Source organism: Cupressus sempervirens, chromosome 11 (genome assembly GCF_028749045.1).
Source record: "Cupressus sempervirens isolate cs-2001-9-10 chromosome 11, ASM2874904v1, whole genome shotgun sequence".
NCBI classification, from domain to species: Eukaryota; Viridiplantae; Streptophyta; class Pinopsida; order Cupressales; family Cupressaceae; genus Cupressus; species Cupressus sempervirens.
Genome location: NC_143128.1, coordinates 369,766,039 through 369,786,526, shown reverse-complemented (window position 1 = coordinate 369,786,526; position 20,488 = coordinate 369,766,039). Strand labels below are relative to the sequence as shown.

The 20,488-nt window shown below is 37.3% G+C and overlaps 1 protein-coding gene and 1 pseudogene across 2 annotated transcripts in view; one reads left to right on the top strand and one right to left on the bottom strand.

Moving 5' to 3' along the window:
- LOC149529613 (protein TOPLESS-RELATED PROTEIN 2-like) overlaps window positions 1–4,710 on the top strand; it is a 56,407-nt pseudogene extending 51,697 nt beyond the window's left edge.
- Window positions 4,711–6,793: 2,083 nt separating this feature from the next.
- The window catches only part of LOC149529612 (histone acetyltransferase subunit NuA4-domain protein), a 113,565-nt gene continuing 99,870 nt past the window's right edge, over window positions 6,794–20,488 (bottom strand). For both annotated transcript variants that reach the window (XM_089809097.1, XM_089809098.1), the window contains one exon: window positions 6,794–7,112. In XM_089809097.1, the coding sequence (XP_089665223.1) occupies window positions 7,063–7,112 (50 nt within the window). In that variant the 3' untranslated portion in view covers window positions 6,794–7,062. The remainder of the gene's footprint in view (window positions 7,113–20,488) is intronic.

Here is a 20,488-nt window from a genome sequence, read left to right as displayed (position 1 = left end):
TGTCTTTTCCTTTTCTACTTTGAAAAATGTATCAAAAAAACACAAAACTCAAGACTTCAAAATTGAGTTATTTTTTGATTCATCTCATTAAAAAGTCCTTTTATAGGCCTTATGTGAATTATTTTGATCGACTGAATAAATAGTTGTACCTCATGAGCCCAAAAAGATCGTAATAAAATACTTCAATCAACTGCTAAATAGTATAACCAAATAATAAGTAAATAAATTATACTAAAATTTTTTTTTTTTTTTTTAAATTTAAAATGCCATTTTTTTCATTTCATTAATTTATAATTTTTTGCATCTATTTACATTTTAATACATTTAAACAATACTTTTGTTCACAAGTAAAATAATTCTTTAAATAAAAGTCGAGAAATTGAATCTTAACTAAAATATCTAAAATTAAACTTCTTGATTAAGAATCAAAATGATTAATGCATTTATAATGTTTCTCTCTTTTATCTAAATTCTAAAAAATTGATATTTGTGAAAGTTTATAATAGTTTTAAATGATATATTACTATATAACATTTAATATAAATACCTTAAAATTGAATATTCATAATAATTTGTCTTGTGTAAAAGTTAAACACTTCACAATTACAAAAAGATAAATTGCAACTTGACAGCATGTGATATAACACTATCTTTAATCATTTAGATTCTTTTCAAAAAAGTTGTTTCTAAGTTTTCCAATTAGGTTGCTAGGAAATGGGATACTTTCTTCTTATTTTCTCATTCTTGTCTCCTATGATAATGTGAAACAATAGATTACAATTGTTGATATTTTGTATATTGAACTTCTTAAAATTTTACATCAACATAAGGATGTCCTTTCATATCGAAAGTCTCAAAATGATTTTTAAAAAAAAGAAACTTTTGGTTACCTAGTCCAAGACAACCCTAAAGTTACTAGCAACATAATGTTTCCTTCTTTGGATGGTAGTTTGTGTCAAGTTGTATATAGGTAAACAACCATCAACGGCATCAATTTTATTAGTGTGACTTGTGATGATATAGATGTTTCAAACCAGGTGTGTAAGCATGATGGTTATTGCTAGGACCAACACTTATTATATTGGGTGTATGATTGAGGTGTTGCATATTTGGGTTGAGTTTATTCTATTGATGCTGGTTGTGTGTTTTTTCTTTAATATATAATATTTTTCATTATTTATAATGGAATAATTTATTCATTTTGACTTTGGTGAAATTTTGTATCTAAGTTTTAATGGTTTTAAAAGTGAGGTACTCTACATATATTTTTTAATTTATTTTTAAAAAATCTTCTACAAAAATATTCTATTGAAGAGATCACTTCAAGGAATTTTTTTTGTATACAAGCATGGAATATAATCAAGATTTCCAAAATACAAAGTCCTTAAATCTTAGCCACGTCATAATATGGATATTAGCTAAAAACCAAATGGTAATATTAGTCTAGTCTTCTCCCAGACTACATGTTACTAGATGACGTTTTGTGCATAAAAGCTTTACCCAACACAATGGAATCTATAGGGATTATTATACCCAATTCCCATACTCTTAAAAAAGGTTAACAATACAATTGAATTTTGGCCCTCTGCAAGACAAGCAATTAAGAATAACATTTATTATTACAATTGTATACATCACACACTTGCTTTTCAATCCCCAGGGTACCTAGGCATGCATGGACCATGGTTGCCTAATGTGTAATAATGTGTTAATTTTATCAATTTATTGCCAACTGATTCATTCATATTTCTCATTACTTGTTAACAAATGGGGTTTATTCATGGTGGTCACATCCATGATGGGACATGGCTCTACTGTCCAACCAAGTCATATTTCTCATTAAATATTAACAAATGTGATTTAATCATGGTAGTCACGTCACTCAATGGTGGAATCATGTGTGGGCATGACTCCACACCCGTGTACATATGTGGTTAAGAATTTGCAAAGCAAAGACCCTCAAACACACATACATATTATCTTCTACCATTATCATCGCAAGTTATTGTACAACAAATTGTGATTTGAATACTATCAAGATTAACAATATAATATTGAAGGAAAATACACAAATAACAGTCCCCAATGCTTCTTGTATGCAATAAACAAATATTAAATCAATAGTATACAATCAAAGTCTCTAATCTTACTGAAGTCAACAATCATAATGGTTCAAAGTTGCAAGCATTATATTCAAAGTTGCAAGCATTATATTCAAAGTTGATAAGTGTATCAACATCATACATAAAATAAATACACATATATCTATCATCAATCTTAACATGGTATCGAAACAGGTTTGGGAAATGATCAATATCAAATTATATATATATATATATATATATTTTCTTGGAAATCTTGTGCCTACAAAATGGTGAATGGAATCAAACTTGAAGACCGACTTGATGGTGCTTCAAATTTTGAAGCTTGAAAATTGTGAATGATGTTAATACTAAGAAAGCATGAGTTAAAAACAAACATAGAAAATCCTCCTAAATCTGATGAGAATGACAAGAAAAATCAATGGAAAAAGGACAATACCAGAACAATGGAATTATTAATACATAGTGTAAAAGATCATCTACTACCTATTTTCACAAAGTTAGACTCTACATATGATATGTTCAAAGCTATGCAAAACATGTTTGAGATCAACAACACTAGCAGGATTCTCACTCTTAAAAATCATCTCTAATATTAAAATGATTAAAAGAGAAACCATCACCTTATACTTCATGAGGATAACAAAATTAAAGAACTAACTCTCAACAATATGGCATATCTATGATAGTAAAAAGTTATCTAACTTCAAATGGACTCCCTATCTCATGGGAAAACTTTAGACAAGGAATTAGTGCTCATTCTAAACTCCCCAAATTTGATCAACTAAAAGTTGATTGAATTCAAAAAGAGTGTAATCTACTATCTAGATGAATCAGTATGCAATTCAAAAATGAAGATATTCAGATTCTCACCACAAATTTGAAAAGGAAAAAGGGCAAGGATTCAAATGGTGACAAGTTGTTGAAGAAACAGAAGTCTACTCTAAAATACAATGTTGTACATGTGACAATTATGGACACATTGCAACAAAATGTCCTAATAGACGCAAACATCAAGCTTCCTTTCATAAAGTCAAAAATTCAAATTTGGATTCAGAGAAGCTTGTATTCTAAAGAACTTCAAAATATCTCAAAATTTGTGAAGTACTAGATTAAGAGGATGTTCATTGTTCTTTACCATCCTCACCAAACCTCCTACAAAAACAAAGATGCAACACTTCAAGAGGTTAACTTGGTATGTTGTAATTACTGAGAAGAGCCCTAAGATATTTATTTATTATACTAATGAATTACTTTATTAATGAGTGTTATTTCATGACTATATTAGACGTGTACATCACGAGGAAGGGATTATCACTTGTATTTGCAAAAGTTATTGAAAGGTGACAATCTTACACTAACTTAATTTTCTATTATGATGTATATCTTATGATGTCTAAGCAGATCATGATAACTATATCTTGCATGGTTGATTAATTTCTTTAAATAGAACATGAATATAATGTTCATACAGTAAATATCATGGACGATACATGTGCACATAGCCTATGAACATTTTTTGAATACTTGGTGAATGTCATACAACTTGATGTTCAAGAGGCCATTACTCATAGTACTTGGTGAATATCATGTGATTTGATGTTCAGGAAGCCATTACTCAGAGTAGTTAGTGAATATCTTGCAATTTGACATTCAGGAGGCCATTACTTAGAGTACTTGGTGATGCAGGAGCATCCTAGGCTTGTTAGCAATCCTGCATCATTGGGGGGATTTTAGCTTGGAGTTGTGGACTCAGTAACCAAATGAGTGGTGCTCGGTCATTATTGGGAATAGTTTTGGCCGAGGAGCTCGGTCATTGAAGGGGCTTGATCATTGAAGGCAAATACTGTTTTGACATTTACTGTAGTGTTCGACGTATGTTGGTTGCTTGGCATGGACTGGGAGCTCGATATGCACTGAGAACTTGGTTATGCTTGGAGTGGAAGGCTGATGCTCGGCTTGATTTCTCTAACAATCGGTTTGGTCTTGGTTCCTGTGGTGTTGAGTTGTTAGTGAGCTGACTTTTGGCATATAATTTTTGTATGGGTATTTAATTTGTGTTGTAGTTGACTTGTGGTTTATGCAAATATTTAATATAAAGGTTTGTTTTAATTTGTAATGGACTAGGCCAACATGTGGCTTAGTTGGGTAATGGGGTTTAGTGGAGTCTTAAGTGAGAAGAGGATCATCCAGCTTGGAGAAGAGGATGAAGTGTAGGAGCAAACTTTGAGAAGGGTTAGTAGCTGTGGTTGGAAAGCTAGGAGATTGTCTTGTGAGCTTGCGAGGACAAGTTGAGATTTCCTTGGGGTTTTCTTCCAGAGTGTAGATCTGGACTAGTTGAGATTATGATTGTGAGTTGGATCTTGTGGGATCTTGTAGAATTGTTTTGTAATTGTTGTTGTATTTGGCCCTAACCCAGAAGGCCTTATAGTTGGACATGTTGCATGTAAACAATTATATCTATGAATAAAGTATTGTGATTTGGTATCAGACCTTGCTTTGTTGTTGTGTTTCCATTGTGTGGTTATTTGCAGGGATCCGGATTACCTCCAACGGGGGTACTCTTTGGATTCTCGTTGCATCACTCGATGAATATCCTGTGACTTGATATTCTGAGGCCATTACTCGTATATCATGAGATGATATTTACATGGTGGATATATTCTAATCAAAAATATCCTTCAAATTTGTCAATCCTGACATTACGTTATATATATATATATATATATATATATATATATATATATATATATATATCAAGAGGCCATTACTCAGAGTACTTAGTGAATATCATGTGACTTGAGATTCTAAGGCCATTACTCTTGATATCATGAGATGATATCTACATGGTGGATATGTTATGATCAAAGATATCCTTCAAGTTTGTCATTCCTAACATTACGTGGAGGTGATATCTACTCGTGTATTTATCCTTCTTAACTAAGAGTGAGTGTTAATGATATGGTAGTTTCGGTCCAATAAACACTCAATTGAATGTATGTGTGTGTGTGTGTGTGTGTGTGTGTATCATCATCAACATTATCATTGTATAATAATATCCTATTCAAACATTGAAGTTGAATAAACAATTGTGTTAATTGACCATCTATCCAACCGGGTTATATCTCTCATTAACTGTTAACAAATGGGATTTAATTGTGGTAGGCACACCCACGATGGGACGTGACTCCACACCCACATACATATGTGGGTAAGAATTTGCAAACGGAAGATCATCAAACACATAAATACATATTATCTTTTACCATTATCATTGCAGGTTACTGCACAGCAAATTGTGATTGAATACTATCAAGATTAACAGTACAATATTGAAGGAACATATACAGATAACAGTCTTTGGTGCTTCTTGCATGCAGTTAAAAAATCTTAAATAATTACTATTCAATCACTGTCTGCAATATTACTAAAGTCTCAATCAGACTGGTTCAAAGTTGATAAGCATTATATTCAAAGTTGGTAAGTGTATCAGCATCATACATAAATTAAATAAACATATATATATATATCATCAATCTGATTACCAATTGTAACAGAGAGGAATGCTGATTAAGATTTGTGAAATTGGTGTTTGTTATTAATTTGCTAAATAGGTTCCTTGAAATTAACTCAGGCATAGAGTTAGTACATCTTAGGAAATTCCACGACATTTGGATGGGCAGCATATAAACTTCCCCTTCTAGGGTGTTTGTTCGCCCGCCCTCCTCGGTGCTATTCCAACTGAATCGCCAATCCACAAGGTCATTTAATGCCTATGTAGCACTAAAAGCATTAATATATCACAGTTGCATCAACCCAGCAATCAACATGCACTTGGACCCTCACCTCAAATGTTCAGGTAATTGTTCATCAAATTTGAATACAAACTACATTCAACAATAAACTCTTGGGGTTTAAATAGACTGAATCTTGAAAACGTGAAAGTTTATGCAAGTACCTAATTCACAAAAGCCATTATATTAATGAGCATCTAAAGAGCACATCTCACCTTTTGAAGAGTAACCCCACGGTACTCTAACCAGGAAACAAGTGTTAGCATTGATGTAGCAAGAAACAAAAGATTTCATGTGCAAAGCACAATGCCATAGTTTTCTCAGTAAGCATCACCCGGGAAATGAAGTTTATCCACAGAAGATCCTCCCCAGTCAGTTGCTAAACCCTATCAAGTTTTGTGTCTATACTGCCACAATGCAAGCCATGCTACGAATTAATACTCTAACCCCCAAATACAGCATAGCCTTGATGTTCTGGATAGTACCTGAAATAGCCACGCAACTAGTTTGATAAAATGGTTGTCAAATCTATATTTCAGAAACCATAAGCTCTGTTTATTTTGCAAACCCACTACGAAAAATAAATGGCATATTTATTGTAATGGAAGATCAAATCAGATGCACAATGACTAGAATGAAAGTAGGTATGATGGCATCAGTTATTCAGGTAGATTCCCTCTCAAGGGTTATTGGTTCCAGCATCTTAATATCCTGGATCACTGCCTCCAAAACTCACATCACTGATGGATCATAATCCTTGCACTCTGAGCAGCATTGGTCTGTATTTACAATACCATTCTCTAAAGCAAAAAGAACCAAGATTTTTGCAACCATTTTCTGACAGGATACAAATTCATTCCGAAATGCAAGTACTCAACACAAACATGAAAGGCACAATTTATAATATGTGAACTTTATATATTGCATTGTACAAAGTATGTTAAATCCCAATGAAGTTACATGTATAACTAAATGAATGATATTTACTAGAACCACATTTACAGTACTCACCACAGGACTCTAAAAATATTACTAATACAATCAGCTGCTAAGTCTCTTGAATGCCCGAAAATATTTCCAAGAGAGTTGACATCTAGTAAGACACCTTTGACTATCTTAAATTAAGTCCGTATCATCATGATCAAGATCCTGTTCATTTGATTGTTTTATTCTCTTTCCCTCCCTTGGAACAGTCCGTCTTTTCTTTTGGTTGCCCCTGGCATTAAGGAAAAACAAACAATTATGCAATGAACTTTTCTTCGAACTTCTATATAAATTAAGTTACACTAAATTCTTAAGAACATGCTTGCTAGACAGTATAGAGTACTCTTAGAGTCTTAAGTTACAACCCCATTTTTCTAGAATGAGAAAACCTAGATTTCTATTGAAGCAGGTCTAAGAAATGAAGAGCTTAATTTAACAATAAATACCCAAAAGCAAATGACTATGTTACAAGTATGATTGCATCCTAGTAATAGCTCAATTGAACTGGTCTGAGTTTGCATTTTGCATCCAAGACCAAACCTGGGTACACTAAGGCACATCCTAAGCCTTAACATTCAGTTCCAGTATATTTGGCATGCCTAGGACAAATGCACAAGTCTTGAACATGCCCTAGGCATACCGAAGTGAATCCAAGCATTTGAAGACAAATGCATTTTTAAAATGTATTAAGTCCCTCTCCGTACTGCCCCCTCTCCCAGAACACAGAGATAATGTTTTTTTTAAATCACAATTAAGCTCTCTATAAATTTATTCTCCACAAATGCTTGTGAGTTTTGAATCCTCATTACAATTCCTAGGAAATTAGCTAAGCAAACACAAAGAAGAAAATAAGTAAAAGAATGATGCTATTCCACTTCTTCAGCTATGCAACATTTACCTTTGACCTGCCTTAGTTAGTAACGTTTACACTGCCTCTTCACACAATCTTTATTTAAAATCTCTAGCTTAAAATAATAATTTCTTTTTAATACCAATAATAGAGTTGTTATGTATTGACAAATTTAGCAAACTTATTTTTGATATAGTTATATTCATATATATTGTTAATGGTAAATTGCAATTTCTTTTACTACTTTCTTTAAACGTTTAATATTCAAATATCATAAATTATTTGCATTGCCATCCCTTATCGTTCTCAAATTCTGCAAAATAATTGGCCCAAAAATCCATTCATGTGCTCCCTGTTTTCGAACTTCATGGAAAATTGATCTTCTTATTAGAAAGTAGATCTGAAAACAGCCAAAAAGGTGCATAAAAAACTAATACCAGCTTAACCCTAAATTGTACCACTCACTTGTGTTCCCAATTTTGTATGATCTCTCATGCGAAGTATAATTATATACAGAACATGGCTGAATCCAGCAATACTGAACATGGAGAAAAAGTAGCAAGCATTGAACCCTTACTGGCAACATAGGCAAAATACCATACTAGAGAGCACAGAATTGTTAATGATCAAGATGATGAAGATAAGAAAATGGAAAGAAAGCCATGTCAGCACCTTTGAAAGTGTAAAAACCGATCAAGCCCAATTTTTTTTTAAAAATGGACAATTAACCATTACATGAACCATAAACACAAAAATCTATCATAAATAATTTGGCATACCAAACACAAAGATTTTAAAATATAATCAAACAATTAATAGTGAAAAAAATATAGTTTAAATTAGAGCTAGATTTAACGTTAGAGGAAAAGTGGAAAAAATATAAGAGTTGTACAAGGCTTCAAAAAAGGAGGTCTAATTCTAGAGACCATGACCGAAAGCCTATATTTGGGTACAACGGTGCAAATATAACACAGTTTTTGAAAAATTAAATGTATTGAAAATAAGAATTGAAATTGGAAACCACCTAATAGTAAACACAATGTGTTTAGTAATGAAAACATTGAATATCAATATATTATTATATTCAAAATGTCAATATAAAGATAACATTTAAAATTACAATAGAAATGGCCAATGCCTACAATCATCATCCCCAAAGTTGTGTGAAGTTCCTCATCAATGGAACTGCTAGACCCATCTAGCTCGAGCTTCTTCAAACAAATACTATCCACCTTGTTTCTGTCTCTCTCATCTATTTGAGCTAGATCCTCTAGCCCTATATCACATTATGTTGCTGGACTCTCCTTTCACATGAAATGTAGTGGTCAATCATTGTCATTCACTATGCATAGCTGCAAGCTTCTTGGCCTCCTACAGGTCAATTTTTTCCTCTTGATAGATTAGATGAAGTTTTGTGAAAATCAATTCCATTCAACAACTAGAGATCTACAAACCTAGGACAAGGTGAATGGCTGGCATGGTTGTCAATGAACGAGTCCCATGCATAGCCGATCATAGAATTGGGTTTTCATGTGCCAATCTACCAAGTCACATCGGCCTCTTCTAGATATATCTCATAAATGTAGTGAATTTGGTCCACTTGGGTGAATGGTGGCAATATCCTCAATACTATACTTTTTTTTAATAGCTTAAATGAACCATGCATTCACCCAAAGATTTTCCAAATGAGAAACTGTCAAGATTTTGCACATAACACTTTCGGTTCAATGAATATGCAAACATGCATAAAGGTGTGTTGACCTTCCCTCACTCTACTAAATGATAGGCTGAATTTATTTATTATAGAAATGCAAGGTATGTCTTTCACCCATATGGAAGCCATAATTTTGCTGAGTATGTTTCAGTATACTCATACTCCTTTCTGATGTTTGTAGCATTAGTGTCTCCATATTTGTTTATTATTGGGAACTGGAGATATGATTGATGTATTCGACAGCAGCCTAAGCACTTTTCACCACTTCTTGCACTGTCTTCCAACGCTCTAACTTAGACTTGGACCACAAATGCCACTCATGTCATGACTATGCCTCTTGTAACTCATACATCATCTCCAAGAGAATGAAGCATGATCCATTTCTAGTTTCTATAGGTTTCAAAAACAAATCCTTTTAGAGAAGATCTACAATAATGCATGTATACCCTTATAACAATATATTATTATAATATAAAGTTGTAAAGTATTATGCTTATTATTTTATGAAGCATATACCATTTAGTAATTCATAATCTAATAAAGTATTGGATTATAATTACTTACAAATGCCAGTTTTGAATAGGTATCAGATTTAATGAATCTGAATATATTCTTCTATCATTCTGAGACTATTGATTTTCTCCACACACGCTCTCCTTTCTTCCATTCTTTATTGCATCTTGTTACATCCCAAATTTTGCCCTAAAATTTTTAACTGATTATAGCCGTTGAATCAATTATTTCTTCATGATCGTGTGAAAATGAGTTAGTTAATATAGCCGTTGTTTATTTCTTCATAACAATGTGAAATTGAGTTAGTTAATTATAGTTGTTGTTTATATCTTCATTATCATGTGAAATTGAGTTAGTTAATTATAGCTGTTGTATTGATTTAATTATCATATGAAAGTAAGTCAGTTAATTATAGTCGTTGTATCAATCTATTCAGGATCATGTGAAATTGAGTTAGTTAATTATAGCCATTGAACATATATGATGAGCATGTAAAGTTAGTTATTTTGACATTGATGAAATCCCTAACGGTCACTTGATGATTTTAAATTAGCAATTTATAAATCTTGAATTGATGTCCTGGCGAGAATGTTGTTTTGAATGATTACAGGATGAAGATTGATGAGAGAGGGGAAGCATTGCAAAACGAGGTCATCGGAAGGGGATGGTCAAATGGTTCAGTCATCAAAATCGGCAGGTTTGACCTAAAACTATCTTGGCAAGGTTACTAGGACTTGGCAACATCATGGTGGAACCGCATGAGCTATAATGTGGAATATTATAATAAAACAATGTACAATAAACCTAAATTCTTACCTTTAAGAATTACCAAATATTAATATTATTTAATTATTATCTTACATTCTTAAATATGGTCATATGTAAATAATAATAAAATGACACCATTACATTAAAAATATTAATCCAATGATGCCACCTTATCATTACGTACATATAAGCATAGTTGAGAAACTAAAAACAATAATAAAATAATATTAATTCTTAAAAACCTTTCATCTTCTTTCTTTCCCTCCTTTCTTTCTTTTCTTTTTAGCCGTTTTGAAAGACTTTCGAATTGGGTCTTGTAACTGTAGGTAGCCGTAGAGTCAGGTTTATTCTTTATTAAGGTCTATCGGCATTCATTCATAGACACACTCCCTCGGCTTTTACTATTCTATGGCAATCGAGTTACCAAAAGATACCATCGAAGAGACTGATCTTAGCTCGACAACATAACTGATCAACCCTGTACCGATTCTATTCTACCTTAAACCAATTCAATACCAACTTCTGCGGGTCACATAGCAAGCTAGGCAATTTCCTCTAAGCACAGAACTCTTCGCAAGGTTTGGTGACAGAGTCACATAAGCTCTTAAATACAATCCGTGTGTTCCTTTGCTTTTATTTTTAAAATATGAATGCAAAAGTTAATCTTTAAGCCGTCAATAATAGCATGTGGAAATAACCACCGAACTATTCTTCAAGTCTATCGTGACCCTTGCAAAGTTGTCGTTTTTCATTTGTGATAATCTAACAATAGTTAATGCACAAGTCTGTCAAATACCTTGTAAGTCAGTCAATTCCCTTGGGTAATATTGTTACTCTGATTTATGCATAAGTTTGACGTTTTCTTTATTCATATAAACATCCAAACATATAGAATTTCTCTGAATCATGTAAGATCAATGGCAAGAATGTTATTATCTCATTTGGTAATCAAATGCATCCTGATATAATACAAATAACTGAAAGTGAGATAATGAAACCAATACACCAAGGAATTCACTAGGCAAAAATGCTAGTATATGGTGCAGAAGGTGTAAAGTATCTATGTGAAGATAATCTGAAGGCACCAAGGAATCACCGGCTTGTTGGCCTAAAAATGGTGAGGAGGTGAAGAGATATCTGCAAAACAAGAATGATATCAAAATTAAATAATTAATTAAACAAATAATGCATTAGCTCATGCATGTTCCACTCATGAAGGATGTTGTCAAGCCGAGTGGTGGAGATCGCGTTTGATGACCCACATTTTGAAATCCTTGGCCAGGGTGGAATTAGGCAGATTTGCCAAAACAAGTGATCTATGTTGATTGTCCAGACACTTTAGTTATTTTGTCGAATAACTGTTGGGACTTCAACCCACCTGGATACTCTAATGACTGGATCTATGAACATCCCAAGCCCGACCTCGGGATAAGGAGGGTCGTTCTATTAAATTAGAATAAGTGGAGATAAGTAATGGTCCGCGGTTGGGAGGTTAAGCCTATGTCAATGCTTCTCCTCTCACCAAAGCCAAGGCTTGGACAACAAGTAAAGGAAGTTACACAATATTCACTGTATGTTCATTTCACCTCTAAATGTTTAATTATTTCATTTCAAATTGGAAGTTATTTACTTTTTAATTAGCTTTTACAAATAACTTTACTTAAATTAGATATTTCTTTTCAAGAACATCTGTTACTTAATTTCAATTGAATAATTAGAAGTAGTTAAATGATTACATCTGATATTTACTTTCAGCTGATTAAGTTAGTTAATTGTTATCTTCTCATTATGTATTCTTGGTAAATTCAGCATTGTAAATAGATTTTAATTCAGTTATAACAGCCATTGGAAATCTTAGTCATGCGAATTACGAAATCAGTTTATTTCTAGATTGAAACTTGATTAGGAAAATTGCTATGTTACATATGGTATCAAAGCGCTGGGTTCGACACTGAACCTAGGGCACATCACCTTCTTAAAAACTTAATAAAAATCTGAAATGACTACAGGGCAAGACTTTCATTGTTTGCTGGCAACAAGGCATGCATCAAACGGCATAGCTATTGCATATGTTCTGACATGGACTCATTTGTCTATACTGCCGAAAATGATTTGTCTTCAATTGTTTCTTCAAATTGCACGTGTCCAATAAATATTACCGCAGCCATTTCTTTCATACTGCTGTAATGCTTTTCTTCAACATAGACATCGGGCTTTAATATACAGGAGACTTCTTGACAACATCCAAGGTGATTTTATTTCTCAACTTATATTCTTGACAGCTCATAGCAATCCATACTTAGAGCTCAAATTCGTTGTCCGCCTTGGTTGTTTTGGAGGTAGAACCCAAGTCCTGAATACCCACAAACTCACTTGATGATGGAGTCATTGTTTCCTACGAACACCAGATGTGAATCAATAAACTCACCTTTAAACAATGTAGTTAAAACAAAAATTAACCAATTAAGCAAGGGTTTCCTTCCTTTGGGTCCCAAGGCCACCTTTTCCATTCCTTCGTTGATAATCATGAGGAAGGCCCTAAAAACCTGAGACCAAAAATGACATTTTCAAAACTCGGCAGAACATGGGATTCGGAAAGTCGTACCTTGTAGGAAAATTACATCTACCAAATGGGCAGGAAAGAAGCAATTGCATAAATCAAAGAACCTGTTACTTTTAACAATCATTAGGAAAAGACAAATCCTACCTCATAAAAACTCTCCATGCTGGAAAACCAACATTGCACCGTCAGAAAGAAAACCTAACAGTGCAGATCACAATGTCAATATGTAAAATCACCATGGAAAGATAAGCACTAAATACCCATGTGTGACATGTAAGACCACGACATGATGTGCGTGGGTTGTTCGAAAGGACGTGACATGACAATCATTTAAATTCAAACGAGCAAGATATTCGAAGTGGTGTCGTGAGATGCTCTGCCGAAGGTCGGAGGCGAAGCAATTTCTTGTACTAGTAGAATGGAAAAAGAAACCCATCACTTGCCAATTAAAAAAAGAGCCATTTGGAGGTATCACCACTGCACAGCCACTAGACAACCACTTCTCTGCCAAAGCAAAGGCCCACTCGTAGGGAATTTTGAACAATTATCCCCAAAACTGACGAAATTTAACCCTTAAGAAGATAAAACCACACCCACAAAATGACAAGGAGAAAATGTTTATGATTTCAAACATTATAACAAGGGTGTAACCCTTAATTACCCAGAGTACATCCAGAGAAAAGCCGAAAAATTGGAAAGACTAGTACGAGTGCACAAAAACACACCCTGCAACAAAAAGGAAAACATGCAAAAGGACACCAATGTGGCGCAAGTCCTTTGGACTTGAAAGACACTCCGCAAAGACAACTAGAAACCCAACAAGCGAGAAATATTATCCTTTTCAAACATAAAACCACAAGCATGCATTTGACTACAGAGAGCCACAAAGCAATACCCTAATTAATGCCTCGGAGAAGGCATTTTTAAACACCTCCCTGCGAAACGAAAGCAAGGCAAAAAGAAAAGAAAACCAAGCTTTGGCAAGACGACAACCCGAATGACACCCTCAAAGAAAAAGAACACAAAAACAACCACACCAAACAAACTAGGCAAAACAAAAGACAAAAAGACACAACAAGACAAGAAAATGGCCACCAACCTGAAAGAGGTGAACACCAACACCAAGTTGCAGCGCCAAAACGCTCAAATTGTTAAGGAAGTAAGGATCAGTGATAGAGAAATTTATCACTCTTTTATATCAGATGATAGCTTTAAACTTTATCATAGATTTGTGTTAGCCGACTGGATGGTTTCGGCGGTATTTTGTATTCTGTAGCCGACGGTCCGGCAGTGTTTCTGTATTCTGTAGCCGACGGTCCGGCGGTGTTTCTGTATTCTGTAGCTGACGGTCCAGCGGTGTTTCTGTATTCTGTAGTCGACGGTCCGGCGGTGTTTCGGTATTCTGTAGCCGACGGTCCAACGGTGTTTCTGTATTCTGTAAGCCGACGTCGTCGGTAAATAATTTGTAGCGGATAGAATAATTGTGGCCAACGGACCCCTTCGGGAAGGTTCGGCGGTAGTATTTATATCCCGTCTGGGATCTTTGTAAAGCATCATTGATCTACTATTGCGAATATTATGAAGCATAATGTATGTCCGGCGTATGCGAATATAATTTTGCTGTTCGTGTTTATTGTTTGTATGCGTTCATTTTCTTTACCTGTACGGTAAACATTTGGCGTCGTTGCCTTATGAATTTGGAAGGTGGGAGGAATGAAGATTAATGCCAAATCAGCTTAACAAAGATCGAAATAAGGCGAAGGGAAAAGATGGAATCCGTACTGCGCAGGAGAATTTAATTCTGGCACAGCAAGCTGAACGCCGATGAAGATTTCAGAAGATTGCCGACGGAAACCGAAGTGCGAAGGAATTGTTGGAGGAGACTCGGCAGCAGGTGGAATTGGTGGAAGAAGCACGGGAGGAATTCTTGAATTTGTGTTCGCCGAGGGAAGAAAATTCCGACGGAAGAGCATCAACTCGCACGGCTCGCAGTGCCGACGGAGCACGAGCGTGGAGTGACCTCTTCGTCTAGGATAGACTTCCACGGGAAACAATTTCGGAGGATCCTTCGTCTTCACCAAGGTTCGTAGCTGTCGACACCTCCAGTGTGGAAGTGCCGACTGCCGGTGCAGAATTGCAGACCGCCGGTGCGGGAGTTCAGACTGTCGGTGCGGGAGTTCAGACCGCCAATGTGGGAGTGCCAATTGCCGGTGTAGGAGTGCAGACCTCCGGTGTGACAGTGCAGACCTCTAGTGTTGTGATGGCGGGACCCAAAGAAAAGCTGCCGAAATTTGAAGGTGATGTTACAGCCGACCCCATCCGACATTGTAAGACATGTGAGACAATCTGGCGGGCAAATGGAATCACAAATGCCGACGAATGGGTCAGGCAATTTCCAGCAACCCTACGGGGTGTCGCGATTGATTGGTTTTCGGATATGGATCTCAAAAGCTGGATACATGGGATAAGATTAAAAAGGAGTTCTTGGCGGAGTTTAAACTCTTGCGGGATGATAATGACATCGTAGCAGAAATTTTCAATACCAAGCAGGGGAAGCACGAAACTGTCTGTGTCTATGCCAGGAGATTAAAAGACTTAATAAACAAAATGGAAAGCAAGCCGGCGGACGGATTGCAAAAAAGATGGTTCGTGGACGGCCTACGATCGAAATTGCGGAGGAAAATGAAAATTGTCCCACCGTCATCATATGTGGATGCGTATAACAGAGCACTGGACCTTGAAAGTGAATAGAAGACAAAGAAGAAGAAAACTAGCTCCTCTGATTCTGATGACGACGAGCTTGCCGGAGATGATAGCAGCGATGACGAAGGCAGCAGCAAAAAGGTTTGTGCCCTACAGAAGGATATGGTTCGCATGATGAAGGAGTTTAAAAACATGCAGAAGGAGCCAAAAGGCAGTGAGCTGTGGTGCACGGAGTGTAAGACAGACGGGCATACTAAAGGATCGTGTCCCAAGAACCAATTCTGTGACATTTGTCAGATCATGGGCCATTCGACAAAGGAGTGCCCCTTTAACATGAAGACAAGAGGATCTCCGCAGGTGTTTCTCACACAGGAGACTTCCCTGTCGGGTAGTAGCGAAAACACGAATATCGTCGGTGCTACATCCGAAGGATACAGGAATAATAGCAGAGGGCAAAATAACAACAATACAAATAATAACAATAATAATGGGAGCCGAAGTCGAATTCAGTATGATGCAAATGGACGGCCGATCGTTCAATGCCGAGCATGTAATTTGTGGGGTCATTTTGCGCGGGATTGTACAGCGGCAAACACACCGAAATTATTATGCAGATGGCGCGAACCCAGCGATCACGAAGATTCCAAGTGTCCAAAGTCTGGAGTAAACTTGATCACTGTCGGCACAGATGTAGAGGAGGTTCTGGCAATTATACAGAGGCAAGCGGAGGAAAAGAGAAAAGTGGGGGAAGCGCAAGCGGAAATTGCAAAGGCATCGTCGGCGGGGACATCTCAGTTGAAGGACATCACCGGCACCTTGGCAAGGAACTTCGCAGAACAAAACATTGTACGGAAGATCTTACAAACGGAGATACCGGTCAAGATAAGTGACCTCCTTCTCACAATGCCCCAGTTACAGACGGCCATTCTGAATCATACACCGTTTCCGAAAGCAACGGAGGACACAAGAAGGGACAGTAGGGAAGCGACGGCAACAGACCCAATGCTGCTGGCACTCACATCCAGATGGCATCCGGCGGTCGTCAAGATGGGGATTTTGGGAAATGTTTTGACAGAGACAATTGTTGACGGAGGGTCCGGCATGAATGTGTTGCCGGAGGATACTTGGAAGAAGTTGGGAAGCCGACGCTGTGGCCACCTGCATTTCAGTTGCTCACGGCAAACCAACATGGAATCAAACCGTTGGGAATTCTGAAAGCGCAACCAGTAACAATTGGTACGCAACCATTTTTATTGGATTTTGTGGTCATTCCATTAAAAAGAAAAGGCTATGATGCTATTTTGGGACGGGATTGGTTGGTGCAAGCAAAAGTAAAACATGATTGGAAACGCAATACCCTATCAGTGGAGCGCGGAGGCAAAAGATTCATAATTAACCTGCACACGCAAATGGTTGGCGAGGAGGAAGCATTGTCAGATTCTGACAGTGAAGGCGAGAGTGATGACGAAGGAAAGAGGAGAATGGAACCGGATGAAGGAGTATTGAGACTTGACGGAGGATCGAATGACGATGACCTAGACTCGGTGAATGGCCTTTACCACTGGCAGATAGAAGACTACAAACTCTTTCCGAGTTGCAATATGCTAAGGGTCGACAAAGATGAGAAAAAGGAGGAAAATGAATGTCCGGAGGAATGCAGGGAAGCAGAAGAAGGAAAAGCTGCCATGGCTGAAGATGAGAGGAAGAACATACAGTTTGAACACAGAAAAAAGAAAGATCCCACTATCCGGTACATGGTGAATAGACCACACGGAAAGAAAAGGTCACACTGCAACATAAAATTAGTGGAAGGGCACCGACAGCAAGGAAATAATCCAGTTGCGCGACGATCGCAGGCACAGTGGGCGACGGGGGTGGCACAGAACAAACGTAAGGCGTACGACGGTCAGAATGAAATCAAAGTGGAAAAGTTTAAGGGCAGATGGGTTGGACCATATCAGATTCGGAAGGTCGGCGACAATGGAGCGATCAGATTATCAACTTTGGACGGGCAGAAGATACCTCCGGCAGTCAACAGATCCAAATTCAAAATATATGGTGCCAAGAAGACTCCGTCGCTGTCACAGGATGGCCAGCTGACTCCGTCGTCATTGCATAATGATGACGCCTGGAGGCAAAATGGAGGTACCTCTGTTATTTGATTTCTTTTTGAAAAAAAAAAAAATTGAAAAAAAAAAAAAGAAAAAAAAAGCGGGCCCCGCGGACAGAAAGGCCCGTGGACAACTGCCTGTCCGCAGGCAGCAGCCTGTCCGCGGGAGTGGAGCGGAAGGTCCCCGCGAACAACCTGTCCACGAGTTGTTATAAGCCCCGTAGGCAGCTGTCCGTGGGCACAAAATTTTTTTTTTTTAAGTCCTTTGCCAAGCAAGCCTGCGGGCTTAAAATCATTTCCACCAGAATTTATAACAATCTCAGACAGTAAGGGAAAAGACCGCGGGCATAAAACTTGTCTTTCTCCGCCGGTAACAAGGGAAGGTCCGCGGGCAGTCTTCGCCGGTAAAAAAAAGGCCGTGGGTAAAAAACATTCCCGCCAGACTCCATTCCCTCCTCCAGCCAGACTTCCGCGGGGAAACAGAGACATAAAGAAGAGTGCTTGTTCTGCCAGAAGGAGAAGAATTTCTGTGTGCAGAGGGATTTGTGGTGGATTGTAGAGGAAGCAGTAAAAAAAAAAAAAAAAAAACTACAGAATCAAGTTGTTCAGAATGAGTGACAGATGATGCCAAAGGGAAGGGGACGCATCCGTGGTTGCCAAAAAGAGTGCAGAATCAGCAAATAATGACAGAAATGGTGTGTTTCGTGCATTTCTGTGTGGGTTGCGAAGTGTTAATTTGGTCTTGGCGGCGAGGGGCGCTGCCCCTCGACCCCGCCCTGTACTGTGACAGGAAGCGCACCCGGGGCACTGCCCCAGGACCCCGCGGGGGCACTGCCCCTCGACCCCGCCGGGGGCGTTGCCCCCTGGACCCCCAGTCGTTGCGGATATCAGTCGTGGGAGTCTGACCAATTGAAAAGAGTTGCAGTTGCTGCAGGCATGGACCGTTTGTGTACCGAGGCACTGGGAATAGGTGTTGGCCGGGAGACTGTCTTGGTGGATGCGTAGAGAGCTCGGGAGGAGCTAATCATCAAGTTGGAGGCAATACAGCGACACTTAGCTTAGTGGATCCAGTGTTGGAAGCAGAGAAAGCAACACAGGTGGCTATCAGGGTCAGCTTCAGGAGACAGTATTGTGTTAGCAGAGGCTATAGGCACGGGACGAAGTGAAGCGATGTGACAGAAGCAGATTTTTCTTGTAGTCACTCTGATGATATATTTTGTTTGTTAATTTGTCTCAGATATTTTGTAATTGTCGTTCGGAGACGACTTTTCTTTTTGGGGGGGATGGTGTTAGCCGACTGGATGGTTCCGGCGGTATTTTGTATTCTGTAGCTGACGGTCCGGCGGTATTTTGTATTCTGTAGCCGACGGTCCGGCGGTGTTTCTGTATTCTGTAGCCGACGGTCCGGCAGTGTTTCTGTATTCCGTAGCCGACGGTCCGGCGGTGTTTCGGTATTCTGTAGCCGACGGTCCAACGGTGTTTCTGTATTCTGTAAGCCGACGTCGTCGGTAAATAATTTGTAGCGGATAGAATAATTGTGGCCGACGGACCCCTTCGAGAAGGTTCGGCGGTAGTATTTATATCCCGTCTGGGATCTTTGTAAAGCATCATTGATCTACTATTGCGAATATTATGAAGAATAATGTATGTCTGGCATATGCGAATATAATTCTGCTGTTCGTGTTCATTGTTTGTATGCGTCCTTCGGGAAGGTTCGGCGGTAGTATTTATATCCCGTCTAGGATCTTTGTAAAGCATCATTGATCTACTATTGCGAATATTATGAAGCATAATGTATGTCTGGCGTATGCGAATATAATTCTGCTGTTCGTGTTCATTGTTTGTATGCGTTCATTTTCTTTACCTGTACGGTAAACAATTTGTATATCTATCTTCTTCCTTGAAGAATAATATATATTAATGATCAACTTATCTCAGCCTCGATTGACATTACAATAATATTGTGACTGTAAATATATATATTCAGAACTGTAAGAATCTTCTCTTAATATCTGATTCGAATGATCACTGTGAATTGCCTTTTAATGATAATAATATATTGTATATCGTATGCTTGTTGTAGTCAATAGTATTGCCTCCTTTATTGATATGTTACCTCAGTAAACACCAATATCCATTATATATATACTAATGAGTTATGTCCACATAGGGACATGACTCCTCCATGGCTTATGCCATAGGGAGTCATGGCCCTACATGGCCATAACTATTAGTCTCCTTAATTAATGAGTATCATAATGCACTGATCCAGAATCAGCACTTATCATGCTTGATTACTATATCACTATTATCGGGCATATTACATGGTACGATATCATATATGAAATACTTATGAAACATGATAATGGGTCATCTCACAAGAATAT